The following is a 27,481-nucleotide window of genomic DNA, read 5'->3' on the forward strand; positions in this document are numbered from 1 at the left end:
TTGATTGGAGACCCTAGAGGAAAGTTTAGACCTAATTGGAGTGGGCCTTATGTTATCCGAGAGTTGACTCCAGAAGGGGCTGCATGGTTGACAGACTTAGATGGAAACCAATTTTCGGAGCCTACCAATGTGGATCAGCTGAAGAAGTATTATGTTTGAGACCGTGGTCGCAGGATGGGTGGCCATCATTTCGGTTAGCCTCATACTTTATCACCTCTATATATTAGACCGTTGCTAGCCCATTGAGCTTCGCGTGGTATGTTATAGCCTTATTTCTTTCTTATAGCTTTGATTACCATTTCTATACCCGGGTTGGGGCCTTTGATGTATACGCATGCTTTGCTAGGAAAGTCTCATGAGCTTTAGACTTATAGGTCATCTTCTCATTTTGTTACCATCCTCTTATCACCCTATTTGTTCTATTTTTATTATCACCACATATTCATTCTCTTTCTTGTCTCTATCATTATTTGCTTTATCTGATCTATTCTCTTCCTTGGGTTGATGATTCTTCACGTCTTAGTGCAAAGAGGGCAAGTTATATCACTCTATTCATTCCATCATTTGACATTGATTCGGAGATCTTAGTTTGAGAGGTTGTCTCAAGGGTTGGGGTTCATGTATTCATCAGTGGTTAGAGAGAGTTTGTTCATTCCTTATATTTTTTCCATTGGAGTTTGATTTATTGATGATCAGAGCATGCGCAAAAAAAAAAAAAAAAAAAAAAAAAAAAAGAGAAAGAAAGAAAAAAAAAAAAGAAAAAAACAAAAACAAAAAAAAAAAAAGGAAAAGAAAAGCGCAATGATATGCTCATGTATGGTATCTCGTTCCATTGGGTATTTATGCCACCTTTTGAGGTTCATTTATTGGGTATATTTGTCATTGTGGGTTTTTGTGAGTTTTTATGAGTTTTTATGAGTTTTTCAGTCCTTGAGCCACTCTTGTTATGCATTTGGAGTGTCGAGGGTTCATATGAGAGTTCTATGAGATCCTATGCTTTTTGGATCATGTTTGATATATACTAGGTATGAGAGATGAGTAATCTTTTTACTAAGGTCTCCGGATCATTGCCTTACCCACCATTCCATCATTGGTGATATGACTTTCCTTTATTGTACTAACATGGGTTGATCATCACTCATTCCACTTTCTCATTGCTTTCTTTTGTATCCCATTACCGCATTCCAGATCTTTGTTCCACCTTTTATTCATTCCCTACATATTGATACTCATTACTGATTTGATACCTTCTTCACATCATTCACATATTTCATTGATGGTTTGACCATTCATCCTTCCTCTCATTTCGTTATCGGCATTCCCTTTGGTTACTTCTAAGTCCATGACTCATGAGATTTTTCTATGCATTACATCTTGTACACGAGGGTACGGGTTTGATCATTGGGTATTTGAGCCTAGTTTCCCTTCATTTCTTTCACCCTATCACCTTGGCCTACGTTACGTCCCGTGTCTTAAGACCACCCTGAGGCCACGAGATCAGACGTTATCTTTGACAGTCTTCACTTGGACAGGTTTTTGGTAGATTGGTTGAAGTATGGTCGTTACTATGTTATCTTTTATGGAAGATACTTTTGGAAGCATTTGGTCTCTCTCTTGCTTGACATATTGATTTTGATGGATTTTTGGGTTTGGAGACAGTTCATTGAGGATATCGGATTCATCATTTTCTCGTGCACCAGACATCCACACTGGGGCATATTTCCCCATCTCGAGATTGTCACATCCCTCATCATTTTGGCTATTCATTTGAGGTTGGATTTAGAGTGTCTCCCTTGAGACATTGGTCGATACTTTATTCTGACTTCTTAGCAGATTATTGTTGAGCTGAGGATAGTTGATTGATGATATTGGATTCATCCTTTGGTTGTGCATTATATATTCACACTGGGGCATATTCCCCCTTCCTCTGAGATTCTTATCTGTTATTGTATACGGTTCGAGGATGGATGATCATTGTTAGGTTGTTTACCTGACGACTTCGACATTAGGTTATCCACACTGGGGCATATTCCCCTCTCCTTGACGAGATTTCTTTGGGCAGTGATATGAGGATGGATGATTGGTGTCGGTTGTTTAGCTTATGACTTTGACATCAGGTCTCATACTGGGGCATATTTCCCCATTTTCTTTGAGTATCCTTAAGTTTGGGACAGTAGCCAGTTTGGTTTCAGATTGAGTACTAGCCCTGAGCGTTCGATGATTGACTGTATCAGGACCCCCCTATATGGATTTGTTGAGATAGAGATGGATCACATCAGGTTTCACCCGAGGAGCATGGATGGATCCTTTAGCTAGATGCTCATGAGATAGATTATTTTCTTCATTGATTATCTTGTGGATCGGGTTATCTAGCTTGTGAGACATAGAGGGCTCTTTTAGTTCAGAATTTTCAGAGGTTTGTCACGATGCATCGGTTACAGAAACCTTGATTTTAGCGAATGATTGATTTATTGGTTGTTTCAGCACTGCGAGCACCTTGGATACCGGGGCATATTTTCTTTCCTAAGCTTACAAGTCTAACCCTTTAGCATTTCGATCACACGACTTTGATCCATTTGGTTCCTACCCCCTTTTGAGTTAGTCTCCATTTCTTTTCCATTTAGAGCCCAGAGCTCTCGACCTAGAGTCATTTTCTTCGTTTATGACCCAGAGTCATTTCTTTTCCATTTAGAGCCCAGAGCTCTCAACCTAAAGTCGATTTTCCATTTAGAGCCCAGAGCTCTCGACCCAGAGTCGTTTTTTTCGTTTATGACCTAGAGTCATTTCTTTTCCATTTAGAGCCCAGAGCTCTCGACCCAAAGTCGTTTTTTTTTTTTTTTTTTTTTTTTTTTTTTTTTTTTTTCATTTATGACCCAGAGTCATTTATTTTCCATTTAGAGCCCAGAGCTCTCGACCCAGAGTCGATTTTCCATTTAGAGCCTAGAGCTCTCGGCCCAGAGTTGATTTTCCATTTAGAGCCCAGAGCTCTCGACCCAGAGTCGATTTCCCAGTTAGAGCCTAGAGCGCTCGACCCAGAGTCGATTTTCCATTTAGAGCCCAGAGCTCTCGACCCAGAGTCGATTTCCCATTTAGAGCCCAGAGCTCTCGACCCAGAGTCGTTTTTCATTTATGACCCAGAGTCATTTCTTTTCCATTTAGAGCCCAGAGCTCTCGACCCGGAGTCGATTTCCCATTTAGAGCCCAGAGCTCTCGACCTAGAGTCGAATTTTCCATTTAGAGCCTAGAGCTCTCGACCTAGAGTCGATTTTCCATTTAGAGCCCAGAGCTCTCGACCCAGAGTCGATTTCCCATTTAGAGCCCAGAGCTCTCGACCCAGAGTCGATTTTCCATTTAGAGCCCAGAGCTCTCGACCCAGAGTCGATTTTCCATTTAGAGCCTAGAGCTCTCGACCCAGAGTCGTTTTTCATTTATGACCCAGAGTCATTTCTTTTCCATTTAGAGCCCAGAGCTCTCGACCCAGAGTCGATTTTCCATTTAGAGCCCAGAGCTCTCGACCCAGAGTCGTTTTTCATTTATGACCTAGAGTCATTTCTTTTCCATTTAGAGCCCAGAGCTCTCGACCCAGAGTCGATTTTCCATTTAGAGCCCAGAGCTCTCGACCCAGAGTCGATTTTCCATTTAGAGCCCAGAGCTCTCGACCCAGAGTCATTTCTTTTCCATTTAGAGCCCAGAGCTCTCGACCCAGAGTCGATTTTCCATTTAGAGCCCAGAGCTCTCGACCCAGAGTCGATCTTTCATTTATGACCCAGAGTCATTTCTGTTCCATTTAGAGCCTAGAGCTCTTGACCCAGAGTCGATTTTTCACTTATGACCCAGAGTCATTTCTTTCACTTATGACCCAGAGTCATTCTTTCTGTGTAAAGCTTTGAGCTCACGACCTGAAGTTATTCCTTTTTTGTGATTGCGTCCCCGTGTTTAGAGCTTATTCTCGTCATGTGCTAGGACAAAATCTCAGGTCCTTTTCTTTTAGTTCTTCGGTATAGTTCACTTCGTTCCGCTCATTATTCGTACTTTTACTCACATTCCCTACACTCGTGATCTCTACCAAAGAGGGGCATATTTGTAGACCCTCTATTTTGTCTTCCTCGCACATGTCGTTTACAGCAATTCCCTGGTGGCCCATTAATACTCGTGTAGCCTATCTACTCTAAGCCACCTTGGGGACTATGGTTGAGGGATTTATCGAACTCTATTGCAACTTCTGGTAGCCCATTTAGACTTAGATATACTTAAGCACCACCCTAGGCCCACTTAGGCCCTTTAAGCCCATTAGGCACCATCCTAGGCCCGTTTAGACACTTTAGGATCATTTAGGTACACTTGGCCCATTAGGCATCGCCCTAGGTCCATTTAGACACCTTAGGTTCACTTAGTGCACCTTAGGCCCATTAGGCATCACCCTAAGCCCATTTAGACACCGTAGGTTCACTTAGTGCACCTTAGGCCCATTAGACGCACTTGGCCCATTAGGCACGGCCTTAGGCCCACTTAAACACTTTTCAAGGTTTAGTTTCACTTAGATTTGTTTTCTTGTTTTTATTTATTTATTTATTTTATTGATTGCTTTTAAGATTAAGTGAGTTTTGATATATTTATATTATTTCATCATTATTATTATTTGTATTTTCGTTTATTTATTTTATTTTATAATTGCATGAAATGAGTTATTTGTTTATTTATTATTTTTGGTGGTTTGAGTTTGACACTTCGACTATTATTATATGTTGCATTAGTTTAATTTTATTATTATTATTATTAAATATATCTAATATTTATTAATTAATTTATTTATTTTTAGGTATATATCATTTTATCTATGTATTGATATTTTCTTATTTGGGATTTAAGGACTTCTTGAAATTTTAATGAAAGGAATATTGACTTTGATTTATGGGAATGGTTCTGACTTTATGGATTATTGCTTTCTTTTTTGGAATTTTTTTTTATTGTTATTTTTCCATGTAGGTGGAGTCAATGGGAAGGTGTGCAGAGGATGCTCATGGAAAAGACCACACTGTTTTTTTGAAAGGTAGATTCGGGGCGGGAAAACGGACTATAAATCAGGGATGAATGCGGATGATTTTTAGAGGAAGATACAGAAAGGTTTTTTAAAAGGTATTGCGCTGATTTTGGGAGGAGACAGAGCGCTCTATAGAGAAAGGAAGGTGGCTAGTTTTTTTTAGGAGAGAATAAGAGAGAGGATGAGGAGGACGGAAAAGGAAGAGGGGACCATTGAGAAAGAAAGTGATTTTCTGGAAGAAAGTGGCAGCCGCGCCGGGAAAGGGAGGAATTTTGGCATTAAGAAAGAAGGAACAAGGGGTGCCATCTAGAGGGGAGAGAGGTGATTCACATCTCCATGTTTGACTGGGAAAGAGAGGTGACGACTAGAGATTATCTCTGGTCTCAGCCTTGAGAAAGATCAGCATCGTGCTTTCTCTCAAACCAACCAGACGTCTCACCACGGGAACACCAGCTTCACCACTACCAGTCCGCTCATCTTGATGATTCGCCTATCACCATAACGAGAAACACTTGCGATGTCGTATTAATCATCATCGGACCAATATCTTCTCATCTCGCCGCATGCCTTTTCCCCCTCCCATCACGATCTGCATCCGTCATCAGTCCACGCATCAAGCCTTCATCCACACGACTGCCACTTTGAGAGGAAAGCAATCCACGCACCAATAGAGCCTCCACGGGTGGCACTTTTGAGCACCATCTCCATGCTGCAACCTATTGCTACCTGTCCCTAAACACCACAGCAAACCAAACGCCATTCGGATTGCTTTGGAGCAGGCATAGCCAACCAGATTTGACTCATCATACCATCCACTTACACAGCTGCCACTTTTGAGAAGAACAGTCCACGCACCTAGCCGTTGGTAAGTTGATTTGTTTTCTACATTGGGTTGCTTTGAAAATATATATATATATAAAAATTTGGTTTCATTTCAGTTTAGATTATTATATCAGGTTGAATGCTTTACAGGGTCCAGTACGTTTTCATTTGAATAAATAAAAAATGTTACTTGTGGTTTAATTGTTTAAGTTATTACATTTGGTGGAGCTTTGATGTCTCGTGATGTACCATTTTCGGATTATTATATTGGGTTGAGTGGGTTGATTTGTTTATTAGCTCCGATACGTGTTTGCTTTAATATGGCAATACAATCTCACATTTGTTTATTTATTTTTTCTTTATTCATCACGTTAAAGGTTAGTTTTAATGTATTATATTAAATTCATAAAATATGATTTTAGATAGCTTCATATGAAAAATAAATATATATACTTTAATCTTCATTTGATATGGTTTTGATTCATTTAATTATTGATTGTTTATTTATTTACTTGTTACCAATTTAATGCTTTGTAATTTATTTAATTATAAATAAAATTGATTCTATAGGATAGAGATTTAGTTTTAAAAATCATTTTTGTTAGTTTTTTTAATTTTACCTTAGATTTAAGCACTCTTGTAAAATTTTAGTTCATTAAAATAATTGATCATATATATATTTATCCAATTATAAATTAATTAATTAATTATTATTGATTTATTATTCCATCTTGAAAATTATGATCTTTGTCTAATGTGGTTACAATTCATTTTCTTAGTTTGACAAATTAGTTTTTTTTTAGTATTGGTTTGGGCAATTTTTGTTAATAATGGAAAAGTTAGGATTTCTTTAGAGTTTAGATAATTTGTGATGATAGTTAAAAATTTAGAATTTTGATTGGCATTATTTTTGTTCTCAATTAGGAAATTCATAATTTCTTTTTAGTTTAGTTTTAATTTATCTTTTAGTTTAAATGTTATTAAAATTCAGTTTATTAGTTCAATTGCTTCCATGTCACTCTTTTCATATCTAAAGGTTGTTAAATTTAATTCATGATTCATCCTTTTAGTTTATTAGTTTTAGAATTTAAGTTGGTTAATTTATTTCATTCCGCGTTGATATATTCATGTTTTAAAATAAAATAAAAAATAAATAAAATATAAATAAATAAATAAATGGTTATTTTAGTTTTGATTGATCCTGTTTTAGTTGATATTTTTTAGAGTTTTAATTAATTTGGTTGGTTTCATATTGTTTAGTTTATGTTAAGATTTTTTATTCCATTTTTCCATTAATTCTATGCTTTCGAATTGTAGGCTATTAGTTTAATGTATTCCCATGTTGTCATTTTGTGTTTAAAAATAGTTCATTTTAGTTTTTGACTAATTTTATTTATTCTATGTGTTTGTTTTCTTTTATTCAATTGTTAGTTAGCCGATTAGATTTATGACTCAAAATTGTCAATATTAGTTAATACGTATCGCTTGTACTGTTTTAAAGGTCACATAATATTTAGTGCTTGATTAAGTTTATCTTAAGATTAAATGTTTTTAAAGTTTCAGTGCTTATAAGATCTAAGGTTTTGGTTTATCACTTTGGTCATCCTTTGTCAAAATCAATTTTTAGAGGCTATCAGAAAATAGTGAAGATTGGCCTCCATTCCCACCACTTCAATTTTATCGGTTGTCAAAAACTCTACTTTGTGATTTTGTTCTTTTTTTTTTTTTTTTTTTTCTTTTGCTTGATATTTTGATTCATACATTTTATTGTTTTCAAATTAACTTTTTTTATCTTTAAAACATAACAATATTCTCAAAATCTCATTTCCTTAAAAACAAACCATTTCAAAAATTCATTTAGAGTTCTCAGAATCAAAATCCCCTTCCCTTTAAAAATTCATTTCAAGGATTCCTTTAGGATTCTTAAAATCAAAACCTCACTTTCTTAAAATAATATGCAACCATTTTTTTTATCGGTTTGCATCTTTCTCGGTTTTTAACGAAAATTTTGGTTTGAAATCAGACACGAATCAAAGCTTGTGGTCCCACATAAATGGGATAATTTTGAGCTAAATTCGTGTATATCAATTGGGGAATTGGTGAAACCCCTACATAAAAAAAAATCTTTTCAAAAAATTATTTTTGTTGCCACTTTTGTCACTTGTTGAAATTATGTCTATTTTTTCAGGAATTGTATATAAGATGAGTGTGATAACTAGTGTTTTCATATACTTTGATAATTTCTGCTATGCTAATTAGATAACGAGCATGCTAGGATTCCTATATTTTATTATTTATTATCTAACCCCTCATGTCTTATGGAAGCGCATTGTAAGTCATCTATGTTATCCAGGTACGTATCACCTACTTTCTAAATTTTGTAAACAATCATGTCATTGTGAAATATGCATATGTTTGATAATCCTTAGGTGCTTAGATGTATGCTAGATTCACTATGATTAAAAACAAATGTTGTGTGATGTATCTCCAAACTAATCTCTTATGTTTTATGATAGCGCTTGGGAAGCCGTCCAGGTACGCATTTTTAACTCTCCTTAATTGTGATTCGATTTTGTTTGATATGTTATGTTTTTTTTTGGAATCACCTAGCCTACTTAGGTATCCGAGATCAACCATTTAATTGCCACGCTTCCCTTAACTTAGTCAGTAGAGACCTCTTTAGGGCTTAGAGGGGTGCTACCTCCTAGAGGTACCTTCCCAATAAGTAACCTGATCCCCGAACCAAGACTTGGGTTTTCAAAGACACGCTTTTCCAAAAATTATGGAGTCATTTTTTTAGGGTTTTATTTCTTGTTTTATTTTCCCTTCAAAAATAAAAATAAAATAAGTGGCGACTCCAACTTTTTTTTAAAATTAATTTTTCACAATAAAAAGCGAGTCTTGCCGATCGAGTGGGGACGCACGTGTAAAATGCGGGTCCACAATGGGATTGAGGAAGAGTAAGTTATCTACAACATTGACTCAATTAATTTTTTGTTAGGTAATTTATGAAGTTGACAAATGGTTTATTTCCTTATATGGCATAAAGGTTTGAAGTCAACATCGAGTATATGGAGGTGGACCAAAAATGGTTTCAGAAAATAATGCTTCCTGGAGAATGGCTTAGTGACTCGGTTTGTGACTGTTGCCTACATTATTCATTGATATACAAAATTTTCTTGATTACTAATTATCATTCCTCACAATTTTCAGCATATTGATGTCATTTTATACTTTTTTCGGAAAAGGAGGATAGCAAACCCCGATGTATTTACACAAAAATTCACCACTACTGACACATTATTTTGGGTATGCATATTAGTGCATTTTAACTTTGTTTCACATTTTTTCTTTAATTATATTCACCACTTCTGATAATTTGTTCCTTATGTAGCAAAAAGTGAATGGTTGTTGGAGGATGAATCAAAAGGCATGGAACAAATACATTTTACCGAAAGATGACATCCTCATCGATTATGCCATGGGTCTTTATCCTAGGCCTTCTTTGAAATGGTCTGAGGTTGATGTTATATATGTTCCTATTAATCTAAGGAACACACATTGGGTATTGGGAGTTGTCCACCTTCGTAGTAGGAAAATTTACATTTATGACTCCTTAAAGTCAATTAACAAACCCAATGGATTGAAAACACTCATCACACCATTAGCAATGTTGTTACCACGTATCTTAAGTGCTATAAAATACTATGAGGAGAATGGTGACCCCAAGGGTGATAAAGGGTGGGACATTGAGATATTGAACAACATTCCACAACAAACAAAGGAGTATGTACAATATTTTCCATGGCAGCATGCATGTTTTGTTATATATACAATAATATTGAAAATTGTTAACATCACATTTTTTTATGTTCATGTAGTGGTTATTGTGGAATGTTTTTGATCAAATTTGTGGAATACCTATTGCACAACCATCCAATGGATACACTAACAGGCGAGCGGATGGATTGGTTTCGTGAGAAAATGGCAGTGGAGTTATTTTTCCATAAAGGACTTCCTATGTGATCCCACCACTATAAATGGATTGTAAATGGATAGTGGAAGATGTTTCTATGTAATGAAATTGAAGTTTTTTGTTTGGAATATTTCTTTATTGTGACACTTATTTAAATTGTAAAGACATTTAAGTTTTTTGTTTAGCATATTCCTATGTTATAGCCCTTATTTAAATAGTCACATGTTTTTCATACATCTAGATAAAATGAATGGTTGCAATTTTTTTTTATATTTATAAATGTCACTATGTTATGATTGTTAATAGGTTTGAATTTGTTGTAGTAAGCATAATAAGAGAAACTTATACTTCAATGTAGTTCAGACCATTTTTTTTAAACTCAAATTTAACGAGTGTTAAGTTACTTGTAAAAGAAACTTAACCCTAGTACAATTCAGGTTAATATCCTGAATTAAAATTGAACTCCTACTAAGTTATTTATTAAAAAAAACTTAACTTCAGTGTAGTTTAGGACATTTGTTTTTAATTCAAACTTAACGAGTGTTAAGTTACTTGTAAATGAAACTTAACCCTAATGCAATTCAGGTGAATATCGTCAATTAAAACTTAACTCCTACTAAGTTTTTTATTAAAAAATTTAACTTCAGTTTTGTTCAAGTAATTTTTTTTTTCAACTAAAACTTAATCCTAGTACAGTTCAGGTGAATATCCTCAATTAAAACTTATTTCCTACTAAGTTTTTTATTAAAAAAACTTAACTTAAGTTTCGCTCAGGTAATTTTTTAACTGAAACTTAACCATTGTTAAGTTCATTATAAAAGAAACTTAACCCTAGTGCAATTCATGTGAATATTCTCAATTAAAACTTAACTCCTACTAAGTTCTTTATTAAAAAACTTAACTTCAATTTTGTTTAGGTAATTTTTTTTAACTAAAAATTAACCACTGTTAAGTTCATTGTAAAAAAAAAAAAACTTAACCTTAGTATAGTTCAAGTGAATATCCTCAATTAAAACTTAACTCCTATTAAGTTCTTTATTAAAAAAACTTAACTTCAGTTTTGTTAAGTAATTTTTTTTTAACTAAAACTTAACTACTGTTAAGTTCATTGTAAAAAAAAAACGTAACCCTAGTGCAATTCAGGTGAATATCCTCAATTAAAGTTGTATATATGGACAATCTCAACATACAGAATTTGTTTGATATTAACATCAATAAAATATTAAAACATCTCCAAATATGTATGATCAAATATTAATGAGACAAGTATTCCAAAAAAAATAATAAAGAGTTCACTTGTCATTTCAAATGAGTTGGTATCGAGGGATGAACTTAAACTTCATTTTTAAGCTTTAAGTTCATCGCTCAATTAAAAAGGATTGCAACAAAGTATGATTACATGGCTTTTGCCTCTATTCACAATGTACAAAAAATTACAACATCAAATCTTTTATATGCCCAATCACCATCTACAAAAAACAACAAAAATTCACCATAAAATTAGCTTAGTGACAATTTCATTCATTCTCTAGTTGTAAGGAGAAATCTTGCATTCTTATCTCAATGTGTCCACTATTATCATTCTAATAATGCAGGGGGATTGATCGTTTGCAAGACTTTCGATTATAACCATAATCACCTCATCGACCACAACGTCGTCTGCGTTTACCCTCGCCACCTAAAGGGATTCTTTCCTTCCTTGGTCTTTCTGTTGGTCGCCTTGTTTTTTGTGGTAATACAACTCTATTGCTTGTATCATCAGGTATCACCCAATTTCTTTGATGTCTAGGATGATAGATGGACTCAACATATGAAGATAATAATGAGTTCACTATATGATATTTGGAGCATAGAGGATAACATGACATATGTGCATATCTACAAGTAGCAATAGCATGTGAACACAATATGTGATCAAGATCAATACGTCGACATGTGCATGATTGATTATGTAAATTAACATGATCACTAACACCATTATATTTAACATTATACTTAATCGAGTTGATTACTTCAACTTCATATGTCGATGATGTATTGTACCTTACACGAAGCTCTCTATCAGCCATGTTGTTAGCTTAGTTTTCATTGATAGTGCTTGTTTTTTACGGTTTGCAAACCATTTTTGAAGTAAATTTCTTAACTCTTCAACTAGTTGCAAAATAGGAAGATCCCTTGCATTCTTTAACACAACATTGAGACTTTCAACAATCCCTATGGTCATAACATTATATCTTTTTTTTGGTGGTGTGTGAACGCGCCCATCAATCAACACCTGCATCCATTACATATATTGCTGCTCTTGGAGAAATCATTTGTAGTTGCCCAAATATAATATTGAATTTTGATGAGCAATATATATAAGCAGTGTCATGAAAAAACTTATGGACTTCGAAATTTTTAAACTTTGTTTTAAGGTTTTGCTTAATGTGATAAGTGCACACACCATGGCTTGCATGAGGAAAAAAATTCCGTATAGCTTTTTCAATGTTGTTGTGACGATTTGAAACCATCACAAGATCATCAACATGGCCAATTGCTCTATGCAATTTTTTTAGGAACCATTCCCAAGAAGCATCATTTTCAAAATCACTAATTCCGAAACATAAGGGGTATATTTGATTGTTGTCATCCTTGCATGCAACAACAAACAAAGTTCCTAAGTACTTTGCCTTAAAAAATGTTTCATCGATTGTAATGACAAGCCTTATTGATGTAAGAAACCCAAAAATACATGCACCAAGAGCCATGAAAAAAAATACTTAGATTGATTGTCATGGTCAATAACTATATCGATAATGTTGTTAGGATTTTTTTTGCTCCAACACATAACAAGAAGATGGTAAAGCACTATAGGACTCTTCTGGTGATCCTCTAATTGAACTTAGAGCAAATTCTCTAGTTTTCCATGCCTTATCATAGCTTATTCCCACACCATACTTGTTTTGAATATCAGCTACAATGTCTTTTGGTCGATACTAATGACTAACCCCTTGATATATTTCTCATATGTTTTCACCAATCAACCAACTACTTACTTGCATGACGATGATCATGAGATATCATGTTCAGCTACAAGTGTGTGTTGAATGATATTCCCTTATTTGAAATAGATCAAAATTTCCCAACTTGATATGAGAATCAAGCATATTAAACAATTTGAAGATACCATTAGAGCTTGTCTCTCTAAATAACTCCTAGTTACAAGATGTTCCCAACTCCTTAACATGTCAACCTTATAGTCCAAAAATTGAAGAACTTCATTTGAACTTTTGCTCATGAAGTCACCTCCACACTTCGTCTTTTAATAATTGTTTCATTTGGAGAGACATTCTTTCATAAAAATATGAGACCAACCTCTAGTTGTCAAAACCATAATGTTGTAAGCTCCTACTATAACTTTAAACCGTTCCCAACATCAGAAAAATCTTGTTATTCACCTGTGCCATGAAGTTTGAGATCTCCTTCTTGAATTGACTGGTTTTCAGTGGTAGGAAAATTTTCTAAAGGAAGACTAACTAAAGTTCATTCCAGTTCTTAATCATGTCTGTATTTACTTTATTCAATGTCTGAGGGAATAATTTCATTCTCAGCACATTCAAACGCATGTTATCTTCCTAGAATGTAAAACATATCTCTTCACGTCCTTGATGAGTGTGTATGGATTCTTATTCTCATTTCCTTTTAAAAATGGAAGCAAGAAAACTAGTTATGGTATGATTGTTACATGCTCCTACAGAGTGACAAAACATGATGAAGTGCTTACCCTTGGAGGATTTAAATGATCCCTCATAGATTAATTTGTAGGCAAGGAAAGGCATGGGAGGCCCACTATTGTTACCGTCCTAATCCTTATCATTGTTGCCATGAAAATCTGTGTCCCAGGGCACTATGTTCCTCAGCTAAGCCAAACGATTGTAAGGTACAATTTCACAACCAAGGCAAAGTCAATTAGTCTAAAGGATTACATGATAAGATTCTCTTTCCATTGTAATATAAAAATTAGATAGCCATTTTGAATTACCAACAGAAAGAGTTGACAAACCAAGGTATCTGTGATGAAGGTGGGAAATGCTCTGACCGATGATTTCCCTGACCACTTGGGGTTATTCCAGTTTATATGGTCAGTTGGTATGATTTCTGATCAAACATACAAGCTACTGAACATGTTTTGAGACTCTCAATCATTTATACTGTCCTCTGAGTTGTGTGATAAGATTATGGACATTGCTAGAGAGGAAATTGGAAACATTGACCTATACAACATTTTTACCCCTCCCTGCAGTGTCATAATTGGATTTTCAAATCAGCTGATGAAAACATTGATTGAGCCACAAATCTTGAACTATCTAGCTACTTTCATAGTGTATTGAAGCTCTCATTTTATTTTGACTAAAGTAATTTTCATGTTTAGGCATGTTTTTCATATAATATAGGGACATTTAGAAAAGCCCCACCCTAAATTTGGCCAGTTGACTCACTAAATTTCTCTAATGATTTAAGCATGTTTATTTATCTCTGTCATTACTTTACGTAAAACTTCATGGTTTAATTTGAGTTTTATTCGTAAACAATTAGCCTTGAATGGAAGTTCAGAACTTGCTTCAGACGAAATCTTCTAAAAAAAAAATAGTTGACTTTTGAAATGATTTTATCATATTATTAATTAAATGTAATGTCATCTGATAGATGGCCGGTGGCATCAGTCGGAAGTATGATCCATGCACACAGCAGCACTCAGTTGTGTACTACAATCTACCTGAGGTTCAACAAGCACTTCATGTTTACGTTGATAATTCAACATTTAAATGGGCAACCTGTAGGTATAGCTCTTTCTGAAGAAATATTCAGATACCATTATGAACACTGCATCCTTAGATTGCGAAGATAACTCGTACTAATGAAAGAATTCCATCGATTCTTGATCAAGGTTACTATATACAGAACATGCTAGACTAAATTAATAGAGAGACATGCTAATATGAAATCGTGCAACGATCGAGAAGGAGTTTTGTGTAAAGCACTTTTCAGAGCACTGCTCACATATTTAACTAACTTATAATATGAGCATCCATGCATCTAATGGTTGTAAAAAGTACTATGGGGGAGAATTTTCTAGAAAATTAGCTTGTTTGATAAGTAATTCTAGAATAGTAATATTCATGGGCAACCCAAGGGTAGCGTATTTGGTAGATGCTTTCATGCACTCTCACAGGAGAAGTCTCAGGGGGAGGGTCATATAGTTGTAGGCTTTCCCAGTCTTTCAAAGGTTGGCAAGTGGGGTTTGTGCATCATAAAATGTCACAAGAACTGCACCTGAAGAACATTCAAGAAGCCACATCCGAAGTTCCAAGAAAGTCACAAAATGGCTTCCCTACTGTTAGTTAAAGATAGTTCAACAATTATAAAATTAGGTGATCAGTTAAAGCACAGATGCAAGTTAGTTCACTGTACATAAGACCTAATAGTGTTTAGTTAATCAAGTGTGAAAAATGTATAAAAAACAAAGAAATAAAAAGGCTCCAATATTTTCTTTCGATCTCTATCTTCAAAATTTTCACTTCTAACTAATTTAATCTTTTTTTTTTTCGATACTATGTGCGCCAAGCTCATTGGTGGAAATGTTGAAATATCCTTCTGCGTTTATCAAATAGCCAATATTTCATAACTATATTGTGATATTTCATCTTGTATTTATAAATAATTTTCTTTTGAAAAATAAAGTTATTTTTAATTTTCTTCTGAAAAATGAAGTTATTTTCAGAAAAGTAATTGATCCACAAATATACCCCCTCCAAATGATAATACATTGGGTTAGATCGATTGATGTTTTGGAAATTTTTGTTGCTTTGTCGAATACTCCAAAAATGAAAAATTAAATTAAAAGAGAATTTATAAATCTAAGCAAGGTGGTATTATTTAATTTTATAGGGTTTTATTTCAACATAGGCATCCAAAAATACAAATACATAATTAGAAAATAGGAGAAGACAAAATGGAATGATATGATATAAAAGACAATATGAAAAGGAAGAGCCATTATAAAAGAACATTTATAAGCCTGGAAACTCACATGCAATGTGGCAGAAATGATGGGGATGTTTGAAGAAATAATGAGGACCACCACAATGCAATATTTCCCTACTCTAAAGCGAGTAAAGAGGATCTGGACAAGCTACCATCTTCGATATAATTCACCTTGTCCTATTTTACATTATTAATCTGGTCCCCTTTCATACACTATCATATTTCCAGAAAGAAAAAAGAAAAATTTTCTTTTGGAAGAAAAACTGATACTGCTCTCAAATAATTACATTCTACCTTCATCAATGGTATCTCTGTCAATCCATTTATTTTCATAAAAACATGACTATGATCTTTGTGCAGGCTCAATTTGTACCTTTCTTTTCCAACATAAATAAAATCAAAATTGATGAGGTGGTAATTGGGAAAAGTAGGACAACTTTTGTTTTTTTTTTTTCTTTTTTATAACTCTTATTTATGTTTTATTTTGGGAAACTATTAAGAAAAAAAATCACAAAATATATATAAATATATATTTCATGTTTTTTATTTATTAAAAATAATTAAAATTAACTAAAAACTTGTGAAGTCTTAAATTATTTCATATTTGTAGAGAAGAGTTGAAATATATGAAATAAAATTGAAGTTGTACATAATATATATATATTGATTTTAATTTTTTTTTTTCTTCATTTTCTTTCTAAGGAAATGTATATTTTCATACACTCATATAAAAATATAACAAAATAGGAATACAAGCTTATGAAATACAAATTTCAAGCAATTATTTAAAAATAATTAGCATTTTATGCACTTTTTGGTGAAAGGTACTATCTTTAACCATTCAAGTATTACCTTCTAATGATATAAGTACTACCTTTAACCATCTTATATATTATCTTTGACTAATGAGTACACGAAACTTAAAGAATTATTTTTAGAGAGTTTCTATTTTGTGATTATTTTTAAAGGATTGCATGAAAAGACACTTTTTCAATAAACATGGGTGTAGAGCTAACTATTCATAACCATGCATCATGTAAATCCATTGATGCAAAATAAAAAATAAAAAACCTAGTGCAATAACCATTTGGAGCTTGTCTTCTTTGGTATCCTTTGTTTTTGCTCCTTTTTCTTGTCACCTCCATTCTTTTCAAAGGAAGAAAATGTTAAAAAGGAGATCAATAAAGAATAAAATATAGAGAATGAAAGGCTTCTAATGAAGTGTGACAATGGGGCTTTATAGTAAGAAGTATAACTAATATAAAAACAAACAATAAAACAAATAACATAAAAAAGTTCTTCATAAGTAAAAAAAGCTAATAATAATATAAAAATATTTGTTTTCTTTTAATAATTAGAAAAACTACAAGTAAAAAAGGTAAAATTATAAATATATCACTATACAAATGTGATAGGCCACTCTGTTGAAAGGTTTTTCTCAAACTTCTTTAGATATTTCTTGTCATTTCTTTACTTCTAAGAAATATAGCTATAATCACAGCTAAAATATGACTAGGACTGTGAGCTAGGAATTAATTAGTTTTCAATATCTTATGTAAATTTAGTAATTATTACTCCTTAACTTCCACATTAACCTAAGCATTGATCATCAACAATTTCCCTTGTAATTTTCATAAAATGGAATGAGTTAGGGTTATGAACTTATAGTCTATAATATGATGATCGAATCGACTCCATGATTATCAGTTTATTCCATACTGGACTAGATTGGAATAGTGTTATATACATTCTCATTATGAGAAGAGGTGATCATTCGAGCGTATCTAAATAGATACTATGTTTACATATGAATCCCTACATTGTTACATTCCATTTAGGATTAGGAATAGGCGTAATAAGACCTACTTTTTTACATATCTCTTGTTATTTGGGACCCTATTCACCCCTTTTCTTTTTAACCGTTCTTTTAATTCTCTTTTGTTTCCTTACATTAGTCCCACATATGCCTTAGCAAAAATATTCATACCTAGAAATCATGATTTTTATTTCAATAAAAATTTTCTATTGAATTTTCTTGGGATTGAATGTCATTTTCCTTAAATTTACTTTAGATTTGCAGGGAAAATGATAAATAATAATAATAATAATAATAATAATTTCGCCACCATACCCTTCTTTTTTCTATAAACAATATTTTCTTCTTCGAAAACAACATCCACTCTTTTTTTTTCCCCTCAATAATCATAGTCTTAACAAAATTTGTCTTTCAACCTCTTAATAGAGAGAAAAATAACAAATTATTTTTTTTATTAACGTATCAAACTATTTTGTTTTTTAAATTTCAAATAATTTTTTTATTAAGTTGCCTTATAGTTGAATGTAATTAAAATATCATTGAGATTGAACTTGAAATTTAGCCTTATAGTTGAATGTAATTAAAATATTATTGAGATTGGACTTGAAATTTAGCCTCAAATCATGGATAATACTTTTAGGATTAATATTGAGTACTCAATTATATTAGTGAATACTTTGAGAATGTTCAATATGTATATAGCACCAATGCTTACAATGACTTTGAGATATTATCATATTAATAGAGGGGCTAGAGTAGTTGACATAATTGGGGAGAAAACAAAAGGAAAGGAAAAGAAAAGAAACGAAATCAAAGAAAGAAAGTTTTGATAATAATAATAATAATAATAATAATAATATATATATATATATATATATATATATATATAAGGAAAAAAAACTTAAGGTCCTTGTTTAGCCAAGGAAAAAGGAAGCCAATGAAGACTGGAGCAATTCCAAGATGACGTTACGACTAAGGAAAAAACCAAACAGTAAGTTACAAATGCAGCACAGCCAACAAGGCATAAGATGGATTCTTCAGCAGCCAATAGCCATGCACATGTCCATAGCAAACCCCTCCTCTATCCACATATATTCCCCACCCTCATTAATTTCCTTATCCTCCTCCACCTCCAAAACACCACAAAAATGGCGCTGAGTCCGAAATGGGTTTTTGTTGTTCAAATCTTGTTGACTCTGATCAATCTGAATAGAGCCACTTCTTCTTCGGACCCTCTTGTTCAGCAAGAGTTGGACAAGGTCCTTCAGCTCCCAGGCCAAACCTTTAATATCTCCTTTGCACACTATGCTGGGTACGTCACAGTGAATGAGTACACTGGGAGGGCTCTATTCTACTGGTTCATTGAGGCTGCTGAAGACCCTTCTTCTAAGCCTCTGGTTCTTTGGCTCAATGGAGGTAGGCTTTTGGCAAACACCCTTGTCATTATTGTTGTCACTTTATTATTTTATATGTTGACTTCTAGCAATTGGATTGTTGTCTGGAAGAATTTTGATTAAATGGTACTATCAGTATTTTGTCTGTACCCTACGTCTATGAAATAATTGGGAGGGACTTGTTTGGGCTTTGTTTGGTTATTGAGAAAAATGAGGAAAAGGAAGGTATTACCAAGAAAGTTTTTGCTGATAATTAGGTGTGTAATTTATAATCATATGTCCTTTCCAGTTGTTCTTCCATAATGTTTTTTATTCCATGCAATTGTAGATAAGGATGCATGGTTTTTGGGTGGTGTTTCTAATTTTTTTCTTTTTTGTGTGTGATTCAATATCAATCATGACTAATGGTCATACTGAGAGTTTAATTTTGTAATTATCCTTAAAATTAGTTAAAAACTTATTTGTTTTTAAATTATTTAATTTTTATATAAAAGAATTCAAATAAGATAAATAACTTTGAAATACAATATAAAATTAATTTATTGACTTTAGATATATTTCTTATTTATTATTTACTTTTTTTCCTCTTATTTTTATTCTTTGTTTTTTGTTTTTCTTGCACTTTCTTAAACATAACCTTCACGTTCAAATAATGAATTCAAAGACTTTATATATGTATTATATGGTTGGTTAAAGAGAAAAGTGTGGAAAATAAATCCAAAAATATTCTAAATAGCCAAATACGAAAGTTCAAATCCAAACTATACCAATTGTTAGTCTTAAGTCGGGTTGGTAGCTAACCCAAACCCCACCCAAATTAGAAAATATCCAAACTAGGTCAACCCAATTTGATATTCTAAACGTGCCCAATCCAAACTCAATCAACTTAATCTCATTATTTATTGTTTTAAAACTCAAGGTGAGTGCTGAGTTAGACTCAGTTTGATAGTGTCAAATTAAGATTAGTTAGGTTTAGCAGGTCAAATTTTGATTGGATCGAACTTATTCTTAATGTTTTTATATTTTTATATATCTATATCAAAATTTAAATAATAAATAAGACAATACTTCATAATAATAAAAATAAAAATAAAAATATATTTATATATGCATCTCTCTAGGCAATTGAAATAATGCTCTATATAACCATGATTTTATACTTTTCCTTAAAAATAAAAATAAAAATAAATTAAAGTAAATATTACTATATAAAAATATTAAATAAGTTTCAAGTTACACTTAAATTGTCTAAAGCTTGATCCAAGTTGAACTGATAGTAAATGCAACAAATCAATGCGTATTAACTTTTTTCAATTTCAGTGACTGATATTTGATAGTTTCATTTGTTTGTTACTGCACTCAAACACAAACAAATTTTTATAAATTAGGTTGTCTTAACCTGGAATTTATTTTTATTTTTTTTCTGCAGGGCCTGGATGTTCATCCATTGCTTATGGGCAGTCGGAGGAAATAGGGCCGTTTCACATCAAGGAAGATGGGAAGACCCTTTATTTGAATCCATACTCTTGGAATCAAGGTATGATTTCTCTCACCTTTTTAATAAGGATTGAGAATGACTAAGCCTAAGGGCTCTTATAAAAGGGTTTTCTTTTAGTTTATACCAATTTTGTTGGTATTATTTTTATTAGTGTGATTTTAAAGTATTATAAAAAATAAAAAAGTGTCTTTATAAATATATAACATACCCTTAGGTTCTCTTTGTTAATTAGCAATAGAACTCCTAATTAAAAATTAGAATATAATTAACTTCTACATTTAATCATCATCAGTCTGCACGGTTGACAAAATCAAAGGCATAAAAATAATAAATAAATAAACATAAACAACTAAGGTCTAATGATTATTAGCGAATTATAGAAAAACTATCCTATCCGATTAATAAATCACATTTCCCATTAGATCAAGTTAAGTGCATGTACTTATTATAATCAAGGATGAAAATATCGGTAATCGCGGATATATCGGTATTTCGATTTTAAGGATATATCGAAGATATATTGAATATATCGGAGATATATCGGCAGATATTTTGGAAAAAAATATCGGTAAACTTAAAATTATTAAAAACTCATGAAAATGTAAGGAAAACCTCATAATAATATAATTAGAAGTATAATAGACATTTTAAAGTTATTTTATTGAAAATTTTGATATATGTATAACATGATTTATCATATTTGATAATAATATCGTATGCATCGATAAAAATTTAAATTTTATATGTGTACATTTATTACTAAATTACATCTAATATTATGATATTTGATTATAATATGTCTAATTTTAAAATATATATTAATATTAAAATATAATCCATTTAATTCAATTGTATTAAACAATATAAAATAAATTATGATATATATATAATTTTTTAATATTTATTAATTATTAATGATATTAAAAACATTATGAAGAAAATTATATAATTTTTATATTTTTGGTAATTAATTAAAAGAAAATTTTGCATTTAATCATAAAATAATTATAATTAATTTGCTCTTTAAAATATTCTTTTAATATTTTATTTATATAATGAGTTTAAGTATATATAAGTTTAGTGCATGTTATATAACAAGGGCAAGTTAGCCCAGATGGCAAATGGATTGACCCTAAACCTTTTGGTTTGGGGTTCAAATCCCCTCGGAAATGGGGGGAACCCGCGTTGACCATGCTAGATATCACCGAAATATCGCGACATTTTCTTCCTTGGTTATAATACATTCACTTGTTTGCTTAAGATCAACAACTCAATGATGGAGTAAATATATCATCCTATCAAATAGTAGCACCAGTGTAGGCTTATTTTTTAGTATCATTGTACCACCAATGCTAGAACACTTCCGATTAACAAGGAACTCAAAGAAAATCATCATTCTTTGCTTTGGGTTCATTAAACAATAATATGATCTTTGTATAATGTTATCATGTTGATTTTCATTTTGAGATCATATATAACATAGAAATACAAATAATAAAATAATAATATGGAATCTCTTTTAAATATCAATACAAAACAAATTGAATAAAATAAAATTTCAAAAATGGGTTATGAAAGAGCATAATCTAATAATCTCCAACTTGCATTCAAAACCAATTGTACACCTATTTTTTACCTTCTTTGCCTCAACATTTTTTGTTAAGGCAATTTTTGTTATTGTTGCATCGGCTCTTTTTATTATGTCATCTAGTGAAATCTATGTTCAATGTGTTTCTTCCTTTAAAGAGCTCCATGCTCAAGATCATATCCCATTGCACCATGTTATCACAATCATGATGAATTTTGATTGGAAGTTGAATGGATAGAATGATTTCAAGTTCTAGAATGAGCATACAAATCCTCACTACTTTTGTAGCTATATACTATGCTACCATGATGGTTTATTGTAATACGTCGCTTTCAGTTTCTCCAATTTATTATTTCTTTACTAAGTGGCAAACACAACTCCAAAAGTAGGTATTCTCACATCAACACTTTATTGCAAATTAGTGTCCAACATCAAATAATTAAAGAAAAAAGAGGAGAAGGTCGATTGAAAATTGACAGTTGGTTATAGGAGTAAATAAGCTATCAAGCCATATATAGCAAGCCTTTCAATATGTACAACAAGTGAGCAATGTCATTCCTCACTCATTGGGAAGCCATGTGCAACAAGCCTTGAGATATATACAACAATTGTCATTCCTTAATCATTAGGTTGAGCAACGACCATGAGATATTCGTGGAGAAAATATGATAATAGGAAATCCTTGTGATAACAATTTACATTCCACTAGGTTTGCATGCAATAGTTGTTTATCATTCCCCCTTAAGTTAGTGAACAAAATTTTATGAAATCCCAACTTGTAAAAAAAAGTTAAGAAAATTGAATCATAGGCAAGACCTTTATAAAATGTCAACTATTTGAAGATTTATAGGTAGAAATTGAGTGACTAAAACACCAAATATAACCTTTTCTTGAACAAAATGGTAGTGAAACTCAATATGCTTAGAGCAAACATAAAAAATAAGGTTGATGGTCGTATAAATGGAACTTTAATCATTACACAATAATTGAGGTGATCGAGAAAGTGAAACTTCAATATCTTCAAGAAGAAATCATAACCAATTGATTTTCATTGTAATAGAAGTTGATGACAAGTGCTATAATTGCTGTAGGATTTAAGCTAAAATAAACCAACAGAGCTGGTATTCTGTTAAGAATATTCTGCAACATAAAGGAACAATTTTTATTTTAGTTTGAATTTTTTTGAATTCATATTTGACTTAGTAATGCTATTAGAAATCTGTTGAAGATTTGTAAGCAGATTTTTTTGGCTTTGTTTGTTTATTTTCTTGTATAAATTCAAATTTTGCAGCAATGAAAGGTGTGCAATTTTCAGCCCCAAATTTTCTGTGTTTTCTATTCTTACTTTAAAAACCTATAGAAGCTAAATGTCATGGACTTAGTCGTTTCCTAAGCTCGTGCGGCACTTCAACAAGTCAAGATGCTTGATCTTGCTAAGTCAGTCTTACTCCCAACACTTAGCTTGCTAGGCTAAAATGCTCACGACTCGAAAGCTAGAGAAGATTAGTAGGCAACTCTTTAAAGAATGGAAGCTCTTATTAACTCAAGGAAACCTTTACAAGTGCTTGGAAGCTCACTTGCTTGGTTAGGAAGTGATTTGGGTGGTGCCTTGACCAAATGAGGGTCTCACCTATTTATAGGCACCAATGGAACTCTCTGGAACCTTGGAGGGTTCTTTACAGATAAAGAATATTCTAGAACTCCCTACACTAATCTATGTACAACCTTATGTACAAGAATATACAAGAAATCTCTAGAATTCTCTAGAAAGCCCTAGACTCCTCTCATGCCTTCCACCATAGTGTAGAGATGTGTGGACTTTTTTAGACATCTCTAGAACCTTCCATACTCTTCCCACTAATGGCTTAGTGTATATGGCTTCAGGAATCTCCAGAAGCTTTCTAGGCTTATATAAGCCCATGGGGAGGGTCATTTGAAGCATCCTGTGACACTCACCCCCACCTATGCCGTCGACGTCCTCGTCGTTGCCTCTTTCTGAAACCTCTCGATGTGTTTCCAGAACCTTCTCAAGGCATCCGCATGTTCCCAGCTTGTTTGTCTCTTAGGTAGTCCTTTCCATTAGACTAGATACCCTATCATAGGAGGGACCCCTTGTCTCCTGGTGACCCGTTCACCTAGGACATTCTTCACCTTCTTCTCCTGTGAGGCCTCAGATGGATGCAGACCTATGCACTTTCGATGCTTAGAGTGCTGCTTCTTCTTACCCATCGAGTTCACCTTTCCCTTGGTGACCTCGTCCATATGTGTGTGGGCTACCTCAACTCGCTCCCCTTTTGCCGCCTTTACTTGCACCCCTGATAGTAAGGAGGTCTTAGGCGTACCAAGCTTTGGGTTGAATTGGAGGGCACCTAGTAGCTGCATCGAGCCCATATGTGTTTAGTCCTCCTGTTCCTTCTCCTCGATCATGGCATTGAGCTTCTTCCTCTTTAGACAATTCCGTGCCCAATGTGGACCATCACATAGGAAGCATTTGATTTTAGGCATAAACTCCTTCCTTTCCGCCTTACCCCTTCCTTCTCGGACGTTAGGCGTCTTGCCTGATCCCATTCTAGCAGCATTGTGGTCCATTAAGACCTCGTCTCCCCCACTCGTGGCATGGCTATCCTCCAAAGACTCAACCTTGGATGAGTCTCCCCTCTTGTAATCTGTTAGAGACTCTGCTACTGCCATAGCAGTGGCTAAGTCTTGAACGCCTCGGCACCTTAATTCCTGCTTGGCCCACCCTTGCAGGTTATCCATGAAGTTGAATAGCAACTCCTCTTCAATCATGTTAGGAATCTCAAGCATGAGTGAAGAGAATTCCTTGACATAGTCGCGTATCGAGCCTGTGTGCTTGAGACACCTCATGTTTTTCCTAGCCAGGTAAGCCACATCCTCGGGGTAGAACTGCCTCTTAATCTCCCTCTTGAAGTCTTCCCACGTCTCTATGGTGCAATTGTCTTTCTTCATATCAGCAAACCTCTGATGCCACCACAGAGTAGTTGTGTCAGTAAGCTAGAGGGTTGCAGTTCTTACCTTAGTCGCCTCATCAGTCAATGCGATAGCCTCGAAGTATCGCTCCATATGCCATAAGAAGATATCCAACTCCTTGGCATCCCGCTTGCCACTAAACCCATGTGGCTTCGGCACCTCCACCCTAGATGCCTCCTATGTGGCCATGACCCGTGCCAACACAGCAGCCTTGTAGATGCTCAACTCCTGCTTAACCTCCTAGTCTTGGACTCCATTCGAGTGGCCAAGGCCTCTATCCTTGACTCCATGCTAGCAAGCATGCTCAAGACCTTTCCTTGGAAGGACACAAACTCCTCGTGCGACACTGGCTGAACCTGTGAGACTAGCACCCTCTCACGAAGGTCTTGGATTTGCTCCCTTAGATCCTCTAAGCCCTTCTCCATGCCTTGCTCGATCAAGTCTAACCCCTCCCGAGTGTCCGCCATGGCTAGCTCCACCTTGGCTAACCTTGCCTCCATGTTGGCAACGGCATCACGAGATTTATCCTTCTTACCCCTGCCCCATGCAGTAGGCTCAGTCTCCCTCCCACGGGTTTGCTCGCTAGTCTCCTCCACGTTAGAGCCCGACATGCTTCCTTTACTATGCCCACTTGGTAACTACGCTCTGATACCACTTGTCACGGACATAGTCGTTTCCTAAGCTCGTGCGGCACTTAGACAAGTCAAGATGCTTGATCTTGCTAAGTCAGCCTTACTCCCAACACTTAGCTTGCTAGGCTAAAATGCTCACGACTCGAAAACTAGAGAAGATTAGTAGGCAACTCTTTAAAGAATGGAAGCTCTTATTAACTCAAGGAAACCTTTACAAGTGCTTGGAAGCTCACTTGCTTGGTTAGGAAGTGATTTGGGTGGTGCCTTGGCCAAATGAGGGTCTCACCTATTTATAGGCACCAATGGAACTCTCTGGAACCTTGGAGGGTTCTTTACAGATCAAGAATATTCTAGAACTCCCTACACTAATCTATGTACAAGAATATACAAGAAATCTCTAGAATTCTCTAGAAAGCCCTAAACTCCTCTCATGCCTTCCACCATAGTGTAGAGATGTGTGGACTTTTTTAAACATCTCTAGAACCTTCCATCTTCTTCCCACTAATGGCTTAGTGTAGATGGCTCCAAGAGTCTCCAGAAGCTTCCTGGGCTCTATATAAGCCCATGGGGAGGGTCATTTGAAGCATCCTGTGACATAAAGCCCTATACTTAGATTCAACACTCAAGAAAAATACTTAGGCTGCTTTTTAGAAGATCAAGATACACAATTATGCCTTTAAATATGCAATAATCAGTGGTGCTTCTCCTCATAGCAACACAACCAACCTAATCCGCACTATAAAAAATAGACAACCATAAAGCATTTTAAGCTAAATAAAGAATGTCATAATCCATGGTTCCTTTTAAGATAACAAAGAACACTTTTCATTACTCAAATATTACCTTCATTTGGACTTTTGAAATGTTGACATACCTTGTCCTATACTATGTGTGGTCATGTGAATGGTAGAGATTAAAGGGGTCCAACTATTTTATACATTGTAGGTTCTACTAAGTTGGCATCACTAGATTGAGGTTGTGGTTAGATGTATTCAAATTAGAATAATCAAGTATCTTGGCATGACTCAACAAGTCTTTTATGTATTTTAGCTTTTAAAGAAACTTTAATTAGTCAAGCTATGAAGGTTACTATAATTTGTGTAGCTAGACCTTGAGAACATTCACTTATGCTAATTCAAATATAAATGAATCTTTTATACTTAAAGGTGTTGATGTTATTAGACCTAAAGTTTTTATTATAAATGATCCATTTAGTTCAAATGACATCAATACCTTTAGATCTTTGAACTAAAGTCCTAGTTTAATTTTGATATATGGCTTGAAACTTATCTAGCATCATGGAATGCCATTGTGGCTACTTTAAAGCTACCCTAAAAGTTTTGGGTTCAATAATAGTAGTGGTAGGGTAGTAGTAAGGGTTATTTTATGTGTAATATTTGAGTTTTCTTTTAGCACATGTCATGTGATCTAATAGTGCATATCTTTATGGCGATATTGGGTAATATGTGAATGAATTGTGTGGTTGTTATATCTACTTTTGGAATATGGAGATCAATGATAAGATAATGGGTGATGTTATTAGGATCATGAGCTATAATGGTTGGAGATGTAGAAGTAAAAGTTGTTGCTTATTGATTACCTTCATGATTGGTAATAAGATTTAGCTTGTTAGGACATGCATGGTGTGAAGAAGCTTCAAGTTATGAATAGTAGAAACAACATCATCATAACAAGT

At 33.8% G+C, this 27,481-nt stretch overlaps 2 protein-coding genes across 2 annotated transcripts in view; both read left to right on the top strand.

Annotated features, from left to right (window-relative positions):
* Positions 1 to 8,794: 8,794 nt before the first annotated feature.
* Positions 8,795 to 10,026, top strand: LOC100853727 (ubiquitin-like-specific protease ESD4). The gene is made up of 5 exons (XM_019223223.2): positions 8,795 to 8,823; positions 8,913 to 8,997; positions 9,077 to 9,172; positions 9,258 to 9,649; positions 9,745 to 10,026. Exons 1-5 carry the CDS (start codon positions 8,795 to 8,797, stop codon positions 9,887 to 9,889), a joined length of 747 nt encoding a protein of 248 aa, XP_019078768.2. The 3' UTR covers positions 9,890 to 10,026.
* An 8,675-nt stretch (positions 10,027 to 18,701) lies between these two features.
* Positions 18,702 to 27,481, top strand: part of LOC100263885 (serine carboxypeptidase II-2) — a 24,176-nt gene continuing 15,396 nt past the window's right edge. Inside the window, exons 1-2 of the mRNA XM_002273288.5 lie at positions 18,702 to 19,098; positions 20,506 to 20,613. Of these exons, the coding sequence (XP_002273324.2) occupies positions 18,711 to 19,098; positions 20,506 to 20,613 (496 nt within the window). The 5' untranslated portion in view covers positions 18,702 to 18,710. The remainder of the gene's footprint in view (positions 19,099 to 20,505; positions 20,614 to 27,481) is intronic.

Source organism: Vitis vinifera, chromosome 11 (genome assembly GCF_030704535.1).
Source record: "Vitis vinifera cultivar Pinot Noir 40024 chromosome 11, ASM3070453v1".
In the NCBI taxonomy this organism is placed as follows: Eukaryota; Viridiplantae; Streptophyta; class Magnoliopsida; order Vitales; family Vitaceae; genus Vitis; species Vitis vinifera.

Coding starts and splice junctions, on each gene's coding strand:
- LOC100853727 (XM_019223223.2), top strand. CDS start 8,795: ATGCGGGTCCACAATGGGATTGAGGAAGA. Junction 8,998..9,076: donor GAGAATGGCTTAGTGACTCG/GTTTGTGACTGT, acceptor CACAATTTTCAG/CATATTGATGTCATTTTATA. Junction 9,650..9,744: donor ATTCCACAACAAACAAAGGA/GTATGTACAATA, acceptor ATGTTCATGTAG/TGGTTATTGTGGAATGTTTT.